This window comes from Scomber japonicus, chromosome 5, assembly GCF_027409825.1.
Source record: "Scomber japonicus isolate fScoJap1 chromosome 5, fScoJap1.pri, whole genome shotgun sequence".
Classification (NCBI taxonomy): domain Eukaryota; kingdom Metazoa; phylum Chordata; class Actinopteri; order Scombriformes; family Scombridae; genus Scomber; species Scomber japonicus.
The window spans coordinates 32,336,150-32,356,775 of record NC_070582.1 but is presented as its reverse complement, the minus strand read 5'-3'; the positions used below and the strand labels follow the sequence as shown (position 1 = coordinate 32,356,775).

Here is a 20,626-nt window from a genome sequence, read left to right as displayed (position 1 = left end):
AAAACACAGTTTCAGATTTGTGATAAAGGCGATTTCACTTATTTCCCCCCCCCCCCATACAGCCCACATTAGACTAGATTCAAATCTAAAAACTACTATACTTGGACCTGTTATTATATTTTTCAGTTTTAAGACCTAAGTGAGAGTATCTTTTTTCGTAATTTTCCTACTAATAAATACATTTCCCTTGCTTTAAGTTTTGCTGTCGGCATAGTAAAATAAACCAACCATCGCTTTTCTGTGACTTTCATTCATAAAGTGATTGAGCACTTTTGCCAGCAGGGGGCGGTAGTGTCTCAAAAACATTCTTGTAAATTAAGCTTTGGGTTCTCGATGTATGATTCGTGACTCTGTACCGCCGCTTTGTGCTTAAAAAACAAAAACAAAACACACAGATAAAAAATACCTATACACTTTAATGAACTTATCAAGCGCTCAGGCTAATATCACCATAGCTCTGATATACAATTAAAACATAAATAAAACAGCTTGAGTCGCGAAACTGCTTTTTCTGTCACATGTCACACTGAAACAGTCAGCTGACTGAACCAAACACCAGAGCTGTGTTTGCAACAGGAAATACTGCAACCACTCACACTCAGGTAAATCTGCTTTTTAGAACATTTCTATGTTCACTTAATGATTGCACACGCTTTAACGAGCTATACATATTCACCACTGATTGATACATATTGCTGTCAGTAGTTGTAGCTTCCAACCTAAACGTTAGCTGTGCTGCTAATGATGACAGGCTAAAGGAAGAAGAAGAAAACACTCGACCTATCCTAATTAGTTGGATTATTAATAATAGTAGGGGAGGTTATGAATAGAAAAAGTGAGAAGATGGTGTGCGCATGACTGTATTAATCATTAACTTAATCGAGCATCAGACTTTTGGTAAAAAGGGACAGATTCAATGAAAACTGTATTTGTCTCACCGCATATGAGCATTATTTCTTCACAGAGGCTTTCAAAGAGTATCATTTCCATTCATGTGTAACTGCTGGCTTCTGTTTTTCAGCTTAAACCATGAAAAAGAACAAAGGGAAAAGCAGCAGCAGCACAGCTGAGAAGGAGTTTGTGTTTGAGTTCAGGGCAGGAAAACATAACTGTGTCCTTAAAGTACCTCTGCAGTTCCCCGTTCAAGAGAACATCAGTGATCTTCATGGACGCCTGATGCTGCTACATAAAATACCCTGCTACATAGAACACGGTGAGTGCTCCACTCAGAACAAGTAGATCCATTACACAACTAGTTGGTGCAGTTGGTTACTTTATTAATTGAAACCCCCTTCACCTACTGCACTCTATCCACTTCTTTTGCTAGGAGTGGTTGATCCAAACTGCAAACTGTTATAACCTTAATCTTAACATCAAAGCTTAATCTTAACATCAGCCATCTGCTGTATTGCCTGACAATGCCATGAAATCAACATATTAGAAGGGAGCCAGTTGCAAAAATATCTTCAGTACTTCCAAAATAATGTCTAATGCAGGTCGTTTATTTGGGGTTACATTTCACTTCATGTTCAACTTATTTTTTTGCAGACTATACAAATCAACCTGCTTATAAAAACAAAAAGTAAATAATCAGTGCAGCCTTTACTAGTCTGTTTAAAAGATATCTAAACTTGGATGGGTTAAAACTTTTTCAGTCTTTTTTGTTGTTGTTTTTTTTGTAATCATCTTTTCATTGATATCAAAATACATAATTCATTTTTTCCCAGTTCTCTCACCTTATTTCCATTCCCTTCTTACAGAGTCCCTTTCCTCTTAATGGAAGACATCAACACATGTATAATCATGTGAACAAATGAATAATATAAACTCTTTGTCAGTCTTAAAGAAAATAAGACTGAGATCTGTTGGATGGCTGCTGGTACTCTTCTTGGCCCTTTAGCTTCTTACAATAGAGCTTTTGTTAAGAACCTTGGTGTGATTTTTGACAGCTCCTTTCAAATGTCATAAACAGAATAGTTCCATTGTCAAATCTTTTTCCAGTTAAGACTTTTCACCAAGGTGACAGCTGATTTCTCTCCAAAAGATATCAAGAGAGTTATTCATGCTAGACTATGTTAGACTATTGTAATTCTATATGGATGTGGATCAGACGTCTCTTCATCATGTGCACAGTTAGTATAAAACTCAGCTGCTCGTCTTCTGTCTTGTAAAAGAAAGCGTAATCACATAACTCCAGTACTGGCCTCTCTACACTGGCTCCCTGCCCTGTTTTTAGGGTTCATTTAAAAAAAAATTAAAAAAATATTGCTGCTTTTTAAGATTTTAAATATTCTTGCAGCACCTTATCTAGCAGAACTCGTGCATCATCATACTCTGAGGTCGGCCAGCCAGATGCTATTCATATAAGGACTGTTCAGACCCTGTAAGGTTTGAAGTCTCTGCTGAAGACCCTCCTCTTCTCACTAGCTATCAATTCCAGTGTATTGTGCAACAACTCTTACATCTATTGTTTTCTTTTATCCTAATTTCTTTGTTTTATTTGAATATTTATTAACTTTGGTATTTTTGGCTTGTTCAGCACGTCAACTGTGATTGTTTTAAATGTGCCGTACAAATAAAGTTTGACTTGTTTTGTAAAAGTGAAATCAACAAATCATAAAAAATATCTACATTGTGATTATTATAAGGGGTAATATTTGTCACAGTCTACTACTGAACAACACTGACACTTAACTGATTTTTGGTGAATGCAAAAATGATCACATAGTTCTAAATACCTATAATCTATCATTAAGCATGACTGTTTTACTGAAATAATAACACATTTTAAATATTATTATTATTACATTCCTGAAACCACATTATATGTAGAAATGTAGGAAAACTAAGATATTCCTTTATTAGTCCCACAGTGGTGAAATAGACATTATTGTAGCAAGTGGACAGTAAGAAACAGAAGAACATCAATAGACAGTATAAAGAACAATAAATGAGAAGTAAGTACACAAACAATAAAACAAACAATGATAGTAGTAATGTAATGTTATTGCACATATTTTAGGTGGAAAAAATACACATATACATACACATGCATATATATACACACGCATATATTGCATCCAAAACACTTATATTGCACCATCATGTGCAGTTTGTGAAAATTGTCAAAACCATTGAAATAATGAGTAATGTTATTACTACATTTAGACTGATGCAGGACCCCCATACTACTCTGTACACCCCCTAAACTCCGTCTAAATGTAAACAATTGGAGAAGAAACATCACTTTATTTGAAATGAATCCAATCCAATCATTTCTCTGATCCAGCACATTATTTCTCCTGTTTCTTTTTTTTTTCTTTTCTTTGCTCTTTCTCTTAGAGCTTAAAGTGTCACTTTCCAACTTCATCGAGAAGGAGACCATCCTGGATTATGACAGAGAGGCGGAGCTGGCCCTGCACAGAATCACAACAGGAGATGTGGATGTAAACCAGCTCACCAGCGCATGGACCAGATCTTATGTAGAGGTGAGAGGTGTCACATCTCACTATTTTATTGTGCCTAAATCTAACATCAACCTTTCTGTCAGCTATTAGCGGTTTATAGCACAAGCACGCCAATGTCTATAATCTTTTTTTGATTGAATTCAAATTCTATGGTTCATGAGTAATTATTAGAATATAGTGTAAGTAAGGGAGTGACCTGAATTCATTCTACACCCAAATTATTTAAAAAAAGTCTGATATTTCTCTAAGAATAGCCAAATAATTTGGACAACATGTTGTATTCTTGGCAGGTGTTCCAAAAAGTTAATTTCAGACAGCGGCTGCTTTAACACACACACTGATCATATATCCACTACTCCATGTTTGTGTAGTAGCACAGCAGAGTGTTTTGCGGAAGTGTCCTTGAATGCTCCCCGTTTAACTTCGGGGCAGTCACGGATCATTAAAGTAATTTAAATAGACGGTGCATTTGCAAACTGATTATTCAGGAGTTTTTGGGGAAGAAAAAAAAAGTTGTTACATAAGCCTGTTTGCTGCATTTAGTGTCTCCCTTACTCATTTTCGCTCGGTTACACTTTGATGCGTTTACTTCCCAGAGATCCAATATGTTGAAAACGGAGCCGTCACTTTTCCATCAGAGCACGCTCTTCTCACTGACGCCTTTCTTTGAAAATGAACGTCTCCCATTTCAACTTTAGAGAAAGTGAATAAGATCATTTGGTTTTATACTTCAAAGTTCAGGCGTCTAAACTGGGCTGTAACCAGCGCAGGCATTTATAAAAAGACTCAGGGGCTGCTGTGAAGCCCCCTCTGGCCCACTGCACTCACACATTTAGGACTGGCTAACCGTTCACATTTTACTGCAGTCACACAGAAATACACATGGATGCTTTCCAGTGTCCATCATGTTTGTGGCCCAAAAGATTCCTGAGCCTGTATAAATAGAGGAGTTTCGGATTCTGTTGCTTTTCTAATTATGGACGTGGTACATCAACTGCCCTGGTTTATATAGTGAAGCATAACATCCAGAAGAAAAAAAAGAAAAGTGTAGCATGTTTTGCATTTAGTTCTTCCTCTTTTGCGTTCCTCTTAACAACACAGTGATGATTTAGTGAAAGTACTTTCACATTTTCTACTGGACAAACACTTTTACTCACAGGTGCAGCAGATCGTCAGACACAATGACACGTTCATGTTTCATACAATAAAGAATCTCTTCAATTTCGACTCTGCAGCCTGATGATGACCCCATTTGTACCTGCAGCCATCATGCTTTACAATGATAACATCACAAGATAATGCACTGCAATAATCAAACTATCTATCTATCTAAATATCTATCTATCTATCCATCTATCCATCTATCCATCTATCCATCCATCCATCCATCCATCCATCCATCCATCCACCCATCCACCCACCCACTCTGTCACCCTCTCAGACCACCCTGGAGCATGCTCGGCCTGAAGAGCCCAGCTGGGATGAGGACTTTGCAGATGTTTATCATGAGCTCATCCACTCCCCTGCCTCCGATACCCTTCTCAACCTGGAGCACAACTACTTTGTTAGCATCTCGGAGCTGATCAGTGAGAGAGACATGGAGATTAAGAAGCTGCAGGAGAGGTGATCTTAACATACTGTATTCTTCCAGATCTGTTTCTGTAAAGTTGTTGCAAAGGGGCGTACAATTTCCGAAAAATTTCAGGTAAATTTCCCGGAAACTGTCCATATAAAGTTAAGCTGAGGAATTTTGGAAATATTCCAAGTTGGAAACTTTCCATGGGAATTCTGGGAATATATGGGAATTTATGGGAAATAACGGGAATTAATTAGTAATTTGGGACAATTTACAAACTGTATCAACTGTATACAAACATAACTATGAACATTTTGTTTTGTCATAGGCAGACATGAATGCAAACTAATACAATTAATAAAAACAACATTTATATTTATGATTTATTTGTGATTAGAACTTTGAACAGTTCTTTCATTGAAAGAATTGGGTTCAAATGTCCAGTGATGTGAGTTCTACAGTGTGGCTTCAGTAGTCCAGGGTTCTAGAAATCATCAGTGCATGTGATGGAGGAATGCACAGTGTATGTAGGTGGTGTGACCCTGTATTATTAGTATTAGTAATTCTTACAATAATGGAGCAGCAGCATTGAATTGCATAGTTTTTCTATTTATTTATTTAATATTTATTTGTATAGGGACGAGTATACAGCATGAACTTATGCCACACACCACAGCATTTATAGCTTAAGCTGTTTTGCAGGAACATACATATGAAGCTGCACAAGACTCAAGAACACATACACATACATTACAACATTAAGCTCAACAGCAAAGTACATACAAAGCAGCGCAAAACACTCACAAACATACTGTAAAAGTTTCATAAACAAGCACCAGATCGGCCATGACTACATGATTAATCCCTCTTGCTTCAGTTTGACTTTAAAATGTTCCCGGTCACGATCCATTTTGAGCTCTGTACATAAAGAATTCCACATGTTGATCCTCTGAACAGAAATGCTGTTTGTCCAGTGATTATTCAGTGTTGTTGAGCCAAAAAATATCCTGAAAAGTCCCATCATGTCACTGAGCACCTGAGAAGCTGGCTTATTTAGGCATTTCTAGATGAGTTTAAGGTTAGAAAACATAATGTAAAAAAAATATAATGTAGTAACATACATTCATACATGAAGAGACATGTGAGAGGGCAAAGATACCTCCACTTTGCTTTTATCAAGATATTTCTTTTGAAGAGTTGTAAATTATTTATATAGATGAATCTCTAAACTTCACTGAAATCAAAGTAGATATTTTTTATGGTAGATCAGTTAGTCTTTATTAACCCTATAGTGTTCACAACCTCCCCTCATTATTAGTCTCTGTACATCATTTCTGAACCGCATTTCATTCATGAATACCTAATCAATCATTAATAAGTTGGTGATTAGTCCTTAGAGTTTATTTTTTACTAAAGACCCTGAACAGTATGTAAGGGTTAAATCATCCTACCAAAGGTTTTCTCAATTTCTGATGGAACGAAAAGTCAATCAGCTGTCATTGAAACAGATTTGATACTTCTTCTCATTTCTGCTACTCATAAGTTGTATGGTCTAATAAAAGCTGTATATATATATTTTTTTTTTCTTTTCTGGCAGGCAAGCAGCAGAAATGGACAAAGTGATGCATGAGCTGGGGAACACACTGAGTGACCAGGATGTAAATGCAGTAGCCTCTCAACACTTTGATGCTCAGCAGGTAAAAAAAAAAAAAACAACAGAAAAACAGAATCTGGATTGCTGTGATTCAATTGATCCTATCTTTACCAGTCAAACTATGCTGTTAGTGCCTGTGTTTGACATGATCTCGTTTTAAACAGGTGCTGGAGAACAAGTGGGCCAGTGAGCTGAAGCAAGTGACAAGTATACAAAAGCAGGAGTATCAGGAATGGGTCATCAAACTGCACCAAGACCTGAGGAAATCCAGCAACAGCAGCCAAATTAAGTGAGTTTCTCTCCATGTATGAGTGTGTACATAAAAAAACCAACAAGAAAAGTCTGTTACAATATCATATTTGTGTGTGTGAAGTGAAGCGCTGCCTTTGTTTTGCATTCACACATGTGTAATCTGAAGACATGCTTTAACACCCACACGGGCTCTTTCGTTTCCGCGACGATCTGACTCACTCTTTCAAATCTGAGGGGGGAAAACGCAAACATTTGATTCAAGATAATGAACACCGGAGTCGGCTGCTTACTCTTGTTAGGTTGAGAAAAAAAAAGAGGCGCAGTGCAGATAAGGATGAATTCAACGTGTGGATACAGCAGCTTGGAACGTTATTATAGAAAAAAGAAAAAGAAGGAAAAAAAGGCTTGTAGCGTTGATTGTAAGGTTTAATTTAGGTTATTAGTAAAGTGATTAAGCCTTGAATTAGAGTGAATATTAAACTATGAAGCACTGATGAATCAGGGGCGAGTCCCTGCAGATCCTTTAAAAAGTCTTAGAATGTCTTCAGTTTTGTTTTTGATGGTATAAATATGTCTTAAAATGTCTGGAATTATAGCAGTTAAGCTATTAAGTTAGATTTGAGCTGGGACAGAGTTAATAAGCCTAATTATATTTGTTCAGTTTATGTTATTTATCATTATTATCATTATTTTCTGATTATTTTACATAACCAACCAGCCAGCAGTTGGACCTATAATGAAACTAATCATTAGTTGCAGTCCTATATAAATGACTTTAAAATGATTTCAACCCACTACAACAGTAAAATCCTGCTTTAGCATTTTTATTTGTCTCATAATATATTGTATATGAGTACAACAGTCATGTGACACTTTTTTGTATTAAGTACTTGAAAATCTTACACCATGGAAACGCATACTATTACTGAAGTGTCATTAGTATTTTTACATAAGTAAAGGATTTAAATACTTCCTCCACCACTGCTTAATACGAGACGCAGCAATGGTATTATTTCTTTCCTTAAAGAGGTCTTAAAAGTCATTCCATTTGTACTTGTAAATGTGCAGATACCCACCCTGGCATGCTGTATAACCACAATGTCCATGCTTCACTTCCTGGCAAGGGGGACGCCTCATTACACGTTGCACCCCGCTCTCTTTGTTTGTTTCCTGTCTTGCTACACTGACTTGCAAATAATGGCAAAAAACAATCTTTAAAAAAAAAAACACTGACAAAACAGAGTGATTAGAAGGAAAAAAAAAAAAGGAAGGAAGCCCGGGGGAGTAGGTTGGGGAGCAGAATCTAAAAGAAAACAGTAGCATCTAGTTTAGGGTGACTCATAAAAGGAAACAAAATAAAACGCTCTGAATGTTCCTTATGGGAAAGTGTGGCTATTTGGATCTTGACTCCAGATCAAACTGACCTTTCACTAACAGGATGTCAACAGGATGTAATCCACAAAAAAAGACATGTCTGCCGGCCCTTTTGAAGTACACGCTCCATTTACAGAGAAAGAGAAGTGATTACAAGAAGTCAATATGTTTAGACTGAGACATCTTGGGATAAGAAGAGTGATACTAGTGGATAATAGTAATGTAACCCAGCATAGTGTTGGTTTAAAGACCGTGTAAAGTGAATTCAGACATTTTCTTCTTAACATATTAAATAGGTCATAAATGTATTTCTAAAAAAGCATTTCAATCATTTAGATTTGAATTGTGGAGCTAGGCTTCACAAACTGTGTTTAAAGATTTCTGTGTTCAGAATTTAGTGTTTAGCATAAACCCGCCCCTGCTGCTGTAGAGGTATTAAATACATTCAACACACTAGTACTACTCATAGACTGTATACTACTACAGTCTACAGTTAGCCAGTTAGCTGAGCTAGCCGCCGAGCTAGCCGCTGAGCTAGCAGCCGAGTTAGCCGCCAACCTAGCAGCTGAGTTAGCCGCCGAGCTGGCAGCTGAGTGAGCAGTTAGCAGCAGAAACTCTTTAATGTAGCGTCCATGTTTCGGGTAGAGGTGGTGACTTTGATTGACAGGTGACACTTGGTTGGGGGCGGGGTTTCAGCGGACTCGGCGGGCACTCATAGCGTTTGGTAGCAGAGAAAAAGGCTGAGTTACAATTTTGAAGCTTAATTTCATATATTTGGTGATTTTTTTAATCATTCAAATTTGTCAGGGTGGTTAACAACACACTTTTCTGTGGTATGTCAAACTCAGAACACATATTTATTCTTACTTTACACAGACTTTAAATGTAGGTTTCACCCTCCTCATGCATATATTGGGTAATCCATCAAAACACACATACAACGTCGACCTGTGTGCTAAGAGCTTGTAGGCAAAAATGTGCTGACCCTGCATCAGTTTATCTTTAATGATGAATATCATTATCTTGTTATGTGTGGGAGGAACTCGATATATTCCACATCAGCACTGAGAGAGCACTTTATAAATATGCATTTTAGTTCAAGCTGTACACTAGAAAAAAAGAAAACAAACAACAACTTGCAAACGGAATTAACATTGGATTTTTGATTCCTTTTGATACTGTTTCGTATGTTTTTGTCAGCAAAAGTGTTGAATGAATCCACACAAGTTAGACTAACATTTGTCATGCCAGCTAATTGTTTTGAATGGTATGTAACATTAATATCTGGTAATAATCAAATAGCGTACTATCTTATTGCCTTTCATCTAGTTTCATCTAGTTTATTGTCTGCAGAAGTAGCCATGAAACTGCTGCTTGAGCGTCTATGATTACAAAAATACTGCTTACTTTTTTGCCAGGGTGCATTTTTCCTTTTTACGTTACGAAGAGTGCATGATAAACCCCATCATGTCTCGTTCAGGGAGTTTAAAAAGTCCTTTATGAAAATGCTCAAATATATATTTGTATTTATCTATTTTGTATGTATATTTTATTTATTTAATGTATTATTTTATTTGTATTTATTTATGTATGTGTGTATGTATGTATGTATTTATTTAATATTATTATTATTATTGTTATTATTATTATTTTTTATTTGTTTTTAATTTTTTTATTTATAAGATAAAACATTTGATCACAAAAAAAAAGGAAATGCTCAAATAGCAGTTTGTTTGTTTCGAAACCTGCATGAAACTCTTCAGTCTCTCTTTGAACCGATTTAAAAAAATGAATTTCGTATTTTGTTTTTGATCTTTATTGATTGATTTGTTTGTGTGATTGGTTTCCCAGCGAGGAGATTAAGGTGCAGCAGAGCCAACTGTCAGAGCCTCCAGATTCTGGAGCCAGGATGTTTGAGGAGCAGCCTCAGCTGGAGGAGAGCTTCACCATACACTTAGGTGCTTGACGTCTAACATGCTTAATACACAGTTATGTGACAGCTGACGCATCAGTAACCATCTGCATAAAACACTTTTATTGTGTTGTCTTAAGATTTTTTAGACTCAGTATAAACATGACTTATATTGATTTTTTTAATGTGTTTGTATCTGTGTGTACTTGCTATTTATTTGACCAGGAGCTCAATTGAAGACCATGCACAACCTGCGGCTGGTCCGAGCAGACGTGCTGGATTTCTGTAAGCACCGTCGCCACGGCAGCAGCGGGACAAAGCTGCGGCGGCTCCAGACGGCCCTCTCTCTGTACTCCTCCTCGCTCTGTGGTCTAGTGCTGCTGGTAGACAACAGGGTCAACTCCTACAGCGGCATCAAGAGAGGTCCGGTTGCATGTTGTATAATTTATATATATATATATAATAAAATGTAAAGTAATGTTTTTTTTGTGTAGTTTCTTACTGGATGATCAGCATGTTAATGTTTTCCACATGAATTCTTGCAGTGCTCTGTTATACTTTAGCACCAGTGAATTGTAACATTGACTGTCTCTCACTTTTACTGTGAGAGTAACACTAGTCTTTCACACTTCTTTGGATGTTTGGTTTAAACACTCCATTCATCAAGTTTTTTTTTATTTAGAGAGGGAGTATGGAGACATTGTGAAACAGATAAGGTCTGGCTTGATTTAAAAAAATAAAAAAGTAAAAAAAAAGAGAGAGAGTAAAGTCGAACCAGCACTTTATTTATAGTCTTTTTACAGGTTATAGAGCAATGAACAATTAACAAGAATTCAACCCCGCCATCCGCCTCTCACAAGGCTGAAGGGGAAAAAAAGAAGAAAATAATGTATATATCTATATGTGCAAGCACACTCACAAACATATGGATGCACTCATCCACTAAAATAATGTATACATACACATGCACTCATACACTCATAGATATGTATATGTACACTGAAACATACCTACACCCACACTTAAAGAAATGATAGTGTAATACATAGCATCAGCATCAATCCAGCTGGTTATTTCACATGTGTAAAGACTGTTATGTTAGAGTGATGTTCGAAGCATGCTTTTTATGCACCATTTCATCCTTGACCTCCTTTGTGTTCAATCAGACTTTGCAACAGTGGCCAAGGAGTGCACAGACTTCCACTTTCCCTGCCTGGAGCAGCATTTGGAGGAGGTGCAGCAGGTGGTGCTCTATGCCAGAGCCCAGCGGAGCAGCAAGCACAAAGATCAACCCGGTTAGACTTTCCTCTTCAGTTCTCTTTGCTGTAATGTAGAGTGAGCATGTACACAGAACTAAAACAACAACAGCCAAGATGCCTTCTTTTAGCCAGCTATGCGTTATAAAAGGCTTTGCTAATAATGTTATTCTCACTCACGGCTTTAGTTTAACAGTGCAGCAGTCATACGAAATCCGCCATGCGAGCGCCAAACTGTTTAGAGTTGTTTGTTTTGCCTCACTTCCTCTAACTCACTTTGATGATGATCCCTGAAGTTATCTGATTGGATGTTTAGCTGATACTAGACAATAAACTGCCTCCGTAGCTCTCACTTTGACACAGAAAGGAACAGAAATAGAGAATAAAATTCAAACTCTTATCAAATAAAATGAAATGAAGGGGAGTAAATGCATGAATGTAGCAGCGTTGCATCACATAAATGTAACAATTTGAGGCCTTTTTAGAGAGTTGGAGGATGTAAGTAAGAGGAAAGCAATACAAAGAAGGGGATGAAACTTCTCTCTCACTGCTAATGCAACGATGCCAGTTTACAAGCCTTTTATGCAAAGTAGAGCTGCCATTGCCACTATGTATCTAGTTAGATAGTAGTTTTTGCATACTGAACACTCTATTGTTCACTCCTCTGCCCTTATAGAGATTCCGAGGAATGGAGGTGATGATAAAAGCAAAAATGTTGAAAGGAATCCCTCTAACATCCTTCCAGGTAATGAAAACCGACTCGTGGTCAGATTAAAATACAAAAAAAAATATCGCTTATTTATTGAACCTAAATGATTCATTTCATTCATTCATTTGTCCACGCTGTCTCTCTTTCCTCCAGGTGAGTTTTACATCTCGCGGCACTCCAACCTGTCAGAGGTCCACGTCGTCTTCCACCTGTGCGTGGACGACAACGTGCGATCGGGGAACATCACGGCCCGTGACCCGGCCATCATGGGCCTGAGAAACATCCTGAAGGTCTGCTGCACTCATGACGTCACCACCGTCACTGTCCCTCTGCTGCTGGTCCACGACATGTCAGAGGTAAGAGAGTGTGTAAAGATTTGGCGCTTAAAATATATATATATATATATATAGATTGATTGAAGAGCAGATGAGAATACTGTAGACGCACAGTTCCCAAAAAACCGCAATCCATCTTTGTGTGTGGCTCTGCAAACTGTTTACATAGTTAATCCTTTTCGTTTCATTGTCATGGAGAAATAGAGTGCACAGTAAAGTAAATGTTTGAGTTGGACAGTACAATTGTTTGCCTACTTAACATTTGACATCAACAGATTAGGTGAGAGTTACAGTGTAACCATGACTGTAGCCATGACTAACACTCTAGTTGAGTTTTTGTGTTAGTTTTAACATGGGCGACTGAACTTGAGGCCTAGTGGTTTAGATCAGAGGTATTCAATTCTAATTCAAGTGAAGGTCCAGAACATCATGATGTCTGAGTTATTTTTCAGTATCTTGAAGTAGCATTGTGTTCCATTAACATCTGTGTCTAGTGGCTAGATTATAGACTGTCACATAAATACAGTACAATTCATTTATTAATATTTACACTCAACTTGTGGGATTCTAATAAATAATAAAAGTTAAAATAGGAATAAAAAAATAGTAAGATAAAATTTATTTTCTTATATCAAATAAAGATGGCATTTTAAAATAAAGTGCATTACAGAATGCTTTTGATTGTGCTTGTTAAATAAAGTGTTTAGTTTTAGCTCTTATCTGCCTCCTCTCTGTCTCTCCTCTTTTCTCCATGTGTATCCACTTTTACCATAATAGCTGGAGTAGCTGCGCCCGTTAAAATAGAAACACTCAGACAAAATTGAACAATAATCAATATTTCATCAGTTACAGGTTCGGGTCCGTGGTCTGCCTATTAGTGACCTCTGGTTTCGATGCATACCATGAAATAATAGAATCGTTGAGTTGATGATGGGTGAAGTTTCCATGAATTTTAACCTTGGTTCACAGTCTCTTGCCCTCCGTTCTGCCTCTGTTTGTTTGTGCACTGTGTCCCTCAGCTGTGGTCTGGCTCCACAAGCACTGGCTGTGAATTTCACCCTGCAACTGAACATTTCCCAGGTTTGAAAACCAAGAGGGCAAAGTAGAGAGTCGTGAACTATTCTGTTTACTCAGTACCTCAGCGCGTGTGTGTGTGTGTGTGTGTGTGTGTGTACAGCAGTACTCACACAGGAGAGGTAGCGTAACAGAGGGAGCCTTCAGCGGTTGATGAACCGACCCCCGGATCCAGATGAGTTCAGGCCGATCAAAATAAATTGGATTTTTCCTCTATATCTGAAGACAATCTTTGCCATTAAGATCATATATTATTTGATTTCGTGCAAGTAATTGGAATTGAGTTTGTCTTTGAACTGAAATAGCAGCTTCATCAGAGCTTCTTCAGCTGATTAAAAAAGGAAAATACAATAAAATGAGAATCCCTTTAAGATTGAAAGCAAACTCTCAGCAAGCCTCTGGCTGGCATGCACTCCTGCCCCAACATGCCCACCACAATTTTTCTTCTCATGTCTAATCAAGGGTCTGTTTACATAACCAAAGTCCTCTAACTTTTTTGAAGCCTCTGGAAAATAGAGGGTCTTTAATTCATAGCTTCTGGTTCCACATCAAAACTTTCCATCTGTCGTCTTCTTTTTGGTCTCATTTCCCGTTTAGTGAAGACGTTTGCCTGTTTGTACAAGCCTCTTCTTGTGTTTTGGCGTTAAAACAACTGACACGGTCTATATGAAGTGCAGACTTGCAATCAAAATACGACATGATGTTTTCTCCTCCTCGTCAACAACACAAGGGGAAGGAAGACGGATGAATTGCTTCATGACACAACGCGCTACACGTTAAAAAGTTGGTGAGGAGGAAATTGAAAACAATGTAAAGCAATTTGAGGCGAGCCACTTTGAAGACAATGACTCCTACACAATTTCACAACTCCTGCGTTCTTGTTTTCTGGTTGTAAAAAATGCCTCTTTCTTAGCCTCAGTGACTTGGCAAAGAGAACTGCTGCTTTTTTTTAGTGCTGCTCTGCTGTTTACCGTTACCCAGCTTCAGTCATAATAGGTAAACTTGCCAATTCATCAGACCCATTGCTCAAGCCAGCGCAGTTTATCTCCAGAGCAAACTGGTTAGCAGGTGACGCAATTGGCCCAAACATGAGACTCGCACCCCTGCCTTCCAGTTCCCGGATTCAGTTTGTTGACTTGGGATGGGAGCAACAGATTTCTCAGTGGGAGAAAAACTATGTTGTGTGTGTGTGTATGTGTGTGTGTGTGTGTGTGGGGCTGAGACTTAACCTATCTAACTGAAAACTGAAGTGGAGTTGATATGGAAGTGGCAGTTTGCATGAGGATAGTCACATTTGTAACAGCTGCCAAATCTGATCTGCGGTCACCTGACGGAGGACTTTGTGTTTGACCCAGTTAATATGTAATATATACAACATCTTATTTGCATAACTGTGTAACACTCTATGTGAGGGAGGGTTGTTGGAAACCAAGCACATTATGTGATGGATCACAATTGACCCCCATACTAATACCACCAACACAATTGGCTGCACATATTTGATATTTAACACTTACAGCACAGAAAACAAACCGTGTATGGGGGTGATACAAAATATGAAAACATTATTCACTAGGTGCACTTGACACAATACAATTATATGCAGCAGGAAAGCTTTTAAACCACATGTGAATAAATAAACACACAGAGTACTGTGCAAAAGTCTAAGGTCACCACTAGTTTGTTCTTTTAGCAAAGTTTTAATAACCATTCATATTTATTTTTGGGTCTCTTTGTTAAGGTACAAACAGAAAATACAGGAAATATGTACAGTTCTCTGATCTTTGGCATTTTGAATGGAATGATGTGATTGAAAGTTGGTCTTATACATATTAGCAAGCTTCCATTGACTTAAACAACATGTGTATGTAATGCTCAAGCATGTCTTACACAAACCTGATGTAACTGACCTTTTCCACAGCAGCATTTGACATGAAATAGCAGGACCAATACAGATGTTAGCAATGACTTTAATTACATTTAGGTTTAAGAGAGCCAGGTTCCTGCTACTTGCTACTTTAGCCTTTAGAAGCTGTTTTTTCTCTTTTTTAATACTCCATACACATTTCCTGTATTTTTCTGGTTGTATTCTAATAAAGAGACAGATACATTATTATATATGGTCATTATAGCATTGCTAAAACAACAGATCTAATGGTGGACTTAGACTTTTGCACAGTACTGTATATTGTATTTCAAAAAGAAGAGAAAGAGACATGGATTCACCCCCAAAAAATGATTCAAAAAAAGAAAATAACAGCACTTTATTTTCTAGTGTATTCTATGAATGGTAACCATGTTTTGTAAAGTGCATTCTCCTGTTCTTATTATTACGTTTTGTCTAATTTTAAGTACATTATTACTCCTTTCATCCAATTTCCTGTTCCAACACAACAGACTGAACAGATGTTTCATACGGTTTTTAAACACGACTAACAAAATGATTGTGTGTTTTTATATATCTTTGGTTTCCTCTCTGCAGGAGATGACCATACCGTGGTGTCTTAAGAGAGCCGAGCTGGTGTTCAAATGTGTCAAAGGTAAGATGAGAGAGTCGCAGTGATCTGTGGAATCAGAAGGAAAGATTAGAAAAGGAGATGAAACTTGTAGCTGAAACTCAAACTTTTCATCTGAAATGTGTGTTGTCTTATTTTCATTTTTTCTTAAAGTCAATGTGCAAGGCGTTGAGCTGTAATCATTCTTTGAAGAGGCCGCCTTTCCCGCCTTTCTAATGACTGTAAAAAATCCCATAAACAATGCAGTTCAAAAATGTAATACCTTGTAAGAAGCACAAAGCCCACTTCCCCTTAATTGGTAAATCCCTTTCTCATTTGTGGAGACTATGCTATTCTCTTGGCCCTCTGTTAGTTTTGGTGTACTGAAAGCATTTCCATGGCTCTGTACTGTTTTCTTTGGTGTTTCTCTTTGTGGAAAAGGCAGGTTGAGCTTATACAAAATCACATCATTTAACTCATAATATTGCCTGGAGTGAACCCGAACTTCAATGAAAGATGATTTTTTTTTTTTTTTTTTTTTTTTTTTTGGTTCAGCTACTCTCAAATTCAATCTTGTTTCATTGGCAGGCTTCATGATGGAGATGGCCTCGTGGGATGGAGGTATATCACGCACGGTCCAGTTCCTAGTGCCTAAGGTGAGATCACAATCTATGTTCACGATTTCACAACTTCTAGCCAAGCTGACACACGAGCATCCTTTGAGCGATCGCCTGGGTAATTCGACAGAAATGTATACCTAAAGGCCTCACCTATACACAAGATCACAAAAGCTGCACCTGGCCTTTGAGTGTATACATTTGAATGCAGACAGAGTAGAGACATTGTTTGAAAAGCATGTCATAAATCATAGATTATAAGAGCTTTGGCTTCTCCTGACCGGTGTTTACACAGCTCTGATAAAAAGAAAGTTGGGAGCCACATAAATGTGTGATAAGAAGTGGGGTTAACATGCAGCTTTCCACCACTGAGCAGCAGTCTTCAATTCACTTGTAAATTCAGGTCTAACCTTTTCTCTTAATAATATAAAAAAGTCATGTGTTGAATATTATTTTGCTCCATTCTCTCCAAAAAACTAATTATAGTGGGTGAAGCATAAGTGATGTTTTATTTAGCTGGATGCTGGATGTTGTATTGTATACCTATAGCTTCTGTGGTTTGTCAGGAAGGCAGCAGAGCCTATATAGCATGATTTTATGTTGACAGGCGACTGTATCGGCTTCCTGTCAGCTCACATGCTCAGACATCGTTCAAAAATAACACTTCTGACCCAAACAACATTGTTTTCTACGCCTTCAAAGCCAACGCGGCGGCTAAATATACGTTGTGTGAGCTTGTGTGTGGTTGAATGATGCTAGCGCGCTTTTAAAGATTAATACTTAACATTCTTATTTGACGGGTGGCGATGCTTAGAGCTAAGCGGTATGTCTCCTCGGTTATAGTGGCAGCTGCTGAAAGCTCACATCATTCCAGCATCTTCTTGACACTACTGTTCCCTGAAGAAAACATCCTGTGATGTTGAACTAAAGGGCACCACAGGGGCTGTTAACACTCGGCTGTACACACAAATAGTCCGTATGTATCATTGTTTGCAAGGGCACAGTTTCAGCTGGTAATCGATTCCCTCGCATTAACACAGTGTGTGGACTGAAAATGTGTATACAAGAGCTTTTTTTTTAAAAACATCTGTGCTGCAGAAATCTCACTCCATTTTTTCACTCAATAAACCTGGCTTTGTTTTCTCTCTTTTTTTAACTTTGTTTATTGCGTTTTTCAAGAGATAAACTAGGGCTGGGTAGTATAATAATATTATATGGATATCGTGATATGAGACTAGATATGGTCTTAGATTTAGGATATGGTAATATCATGATATGTCATCAGTGTTGTCTTTTCCTGCTTTGAAATGTTGCATTACTGTAAAAATGTGTCATTTTCTGTACTTACCAAACTGTTCTAGCTGTTCTCTTATTTACCTTTTACCCACTTTGTCATTATATCCACATTACCTATGATTATTTATCAAACATTTCATTGTGGAAATATTCAGTGAAAGCATCAAGAGTCATCTCTACATTATCGTTGCAGTATTGATATCGAGGTATTTGGTCAAATATATCATGATACTTGATTTTGTCCATATCGCCCAGCTCTAAGATAAACATATAGAAACACTTACAGGACAAACCCCTCCCACCCCTCACACCCCTCACCCTCCCAAAAAGTAAATAAAACAGAGACACACAAAACAAATGAATAAATAACACAGCAGTTTACATATCAAATTTCAGTGTTGACAGTATGGGAAATATCATCGAAAGAAAAGAAAGAGAAGGAAAAACAACCACCAAAAATGATAAGATGATTAAAAACAGGTAGACACATCCAAAACAAATATATAAAAAGGATCATTTGAGTGGGATATTAACAATCAAGCAAAACCAGTGGTTGTCCTATAGTCAGGTAACTCTAATTCCTCTTCTATGTATCCCAGAAAAGGTTGCCAAATGTGTGTTGAATTTGTTTCCAGTCTCATATGATATAAAATAACCCGGCTGTCTTTTTTTTTTTCTCTCTCTCTCTTTTTTATCAACAGAGTATCTCAGAGGAGATGTTCTACCAATTGAGCAACATGCTGCCTCAGATCTTCCGTGTCTCCTCCACCTTAACTCTCACCTCAAAGCACTGATGGATACGGATGAGCTGCGTTGCATCCTCAAGGCACGAAGCCACGGAGAAGCTATATGTGTTTCAATTATGTTGTTTTTTTGGGGTTTTTTTTTGCAAACTTGTAATTCTGAAGAAGAACAAGGGAATTGAAGATGAAGGGAGTAGATGTTTGATAAGGTAGCACATAAGCCCCATTCACTTATTCCACAAAATTACAACATGTGGGTGAGTTTGGGTCAAAATATTGTGGTGGTGTTTCAGAGCACAGCAGAGATTTTAAATGTTGGGTGTTTTCTGCTACTGCTTAACGCTATACACACACACACACACACACACACACACACACACTGCACGTCTGGGTGAAAGAGGACTGGATTGAGTGGCTTACCCAAAGCAGCTGCTGCAATTATCATTTCAAGTCTCCAGGGTGCGGTCCCGGTGACAGTTTTATGACATCATGACATCAGCCGTCAGTGCTCAACTATTTTTTTTTCTAGTTTTTCCCCTCAAAGCTGCAATCTGTAACTTTCCCACATGTTCAAGCTTCAGCACAACGGAGCATCCAGCACTGCTTTGAAGTCGTTTCAGCTGGCTGGTAGGCAGTGAAAAGGGTTTTTAAATGTGAATACACTGTGTTGTTTACTGAAGGGATGAAGTTGGATGGAGTCTGCACCTTGAATTACACAGGTGCGACCCAATGGAAACCTCTCTAACCATGTTTAATGTGACTTTTGTAGGAATTCAGTTCACGCTACCAAAGTTGGAAATAGTAATAATATGTTGATTAAAAAGAGAACATCATGGCTCATCTCAGATTTAAAGCCAATTTTTTTTTAATTTCCACCTGTTGAATGTTCATGAATTACTCTTAAATGGATGACCACACAGTTAAGCCGTGACATGTGATTTAGCAGTCTGACTCATGGGTGGTTGGCGACATTTCTTTTTTTTTGGGGGGGGGGGGCTGGGTGGTCATCCATTAAGAGAAGTGATGTGAATCGGCACATCTAGTCCTTAAAGATGAATCGCATTGCCGCAAAGACGATTGATACGCAGGTGTTTTTCTGCTGCATTGCGGTGAGATGTAGCGAGGGTCACTGTTTATGCGAGTGTGTGTGCGTGTGTGTGTGTGTGTGTGTGTGTGTGTGTGTGGTCCCGCCCCTCTACCTCTGTAACAGCAGATGGCACTGTTCTTAAAGACAAAGATGTGAAAAAGGGGGGGCTACCTATGGGGGCTACACAGTCACTTCCAAACTCCTCTTATTAATAGAGAGAAAGTTTTCAGAAGGGTTTACTGCCTATGTTAGAATTGATGTCAAATCATTTTAGCCTGCATTCATCATGAGCAAGCCTCAGTAATCTTGTATTTCCAGTGCTAAATATTTGTCAAATGTGTTGAACACTTGAACCTACTCAGATGTGTAGTGTTTATTTACTGTATATGTTTACATTTTTATGTTTTAATAAAAAAAAAAGTAACACTGATTTACTGTAAACTTCTCATGACAGGATTTCACATTTTGGATGATTACGTTTTTTTCACCCCTATCCCTCTGCCAACAGTGATTCACTTCCAGTGGCATTCGGTTCAGCGTTTCATTTACTGTTGATGGGTTATCCACAGGCACATAATCTCTCTGAAGTTAATAATCCATGTCATTCATTGGAATTACTTCCCTGCACATCTAATGATGGCCTATAAGCCATTTCAGACAGACTGAAATCAATTCAGCTTGTCAGAAAGTTTTTACCACAGCCATGTTGGGTGGTATTAGGCTGATTAAAAGAGTGTAGCAATCAAAACGAGTTGCCTTCTCTTCTTTCAAGATAAACG

At 37.9% G+C, this 20,626-nt stretch overlaps 1 protein-coding gene across 1 annotated transcript; it reads left to right on the top strand.

The window, feature by feature from the left end:
- Positions 1-549: 549 nt before the first annotated feature.
- Positions 550-20,327, top strand: c5h12orf4 (chromosome 5 C12orf4 homolog). The gene is made up of 14 exons (XM_053319634.1): positions 550-602; positions 1,022-1,213; positions 3,343-3,488; positions 4,909-5,090; positions 6,641-6,740; positions 6,862-6,986; positions 10,175-10,281; positions 10,461-10,658; positions 11,402-11,530; positions 12,168-12,236; positions 12,354-12,556; positions 16,092-16,149; positions 16,693-16,760; positions 18,719-20,327. The coding sequence occupies exons 2-14, from the start codon at positions 1,030-1,032 to the stop codon at positions 18,809-18,811; spliced, it is 1,662 nt and encodes a 553-aa protein (XP_053175609.1). The 5' UTR covers positions 550-602; positions 1,022-1,029; the 3' UTR covers positions 18,812-20,327.
- Positions 20,328-20,626: the final 299 nt, after the last annotated feature.

Coding starts and splice junctions, on each gene's coding strand:
- c5h12orf4 (XM_053319634.1), top strand. CDS start 1,030: ATGAAAAAGAACAAAGGGAAAAGCAGCAGCAGCACAGCTGAGAAGGAG. Junction 6,741..6,861: donor AACACTTTGATGCTCAGCAG/GTAAAAAAAAAA, acceptor CGTTTTAAACAG/GTGCTGGAGAACAAGTGGGC. Junction 6,987..10,174: donor AGCAACAGCAGCCAAATTAA/GTGAGTTTCTCT, acceptor TTGGTTTCCCAG/CGAGGAGATTAAGGTGCAGC.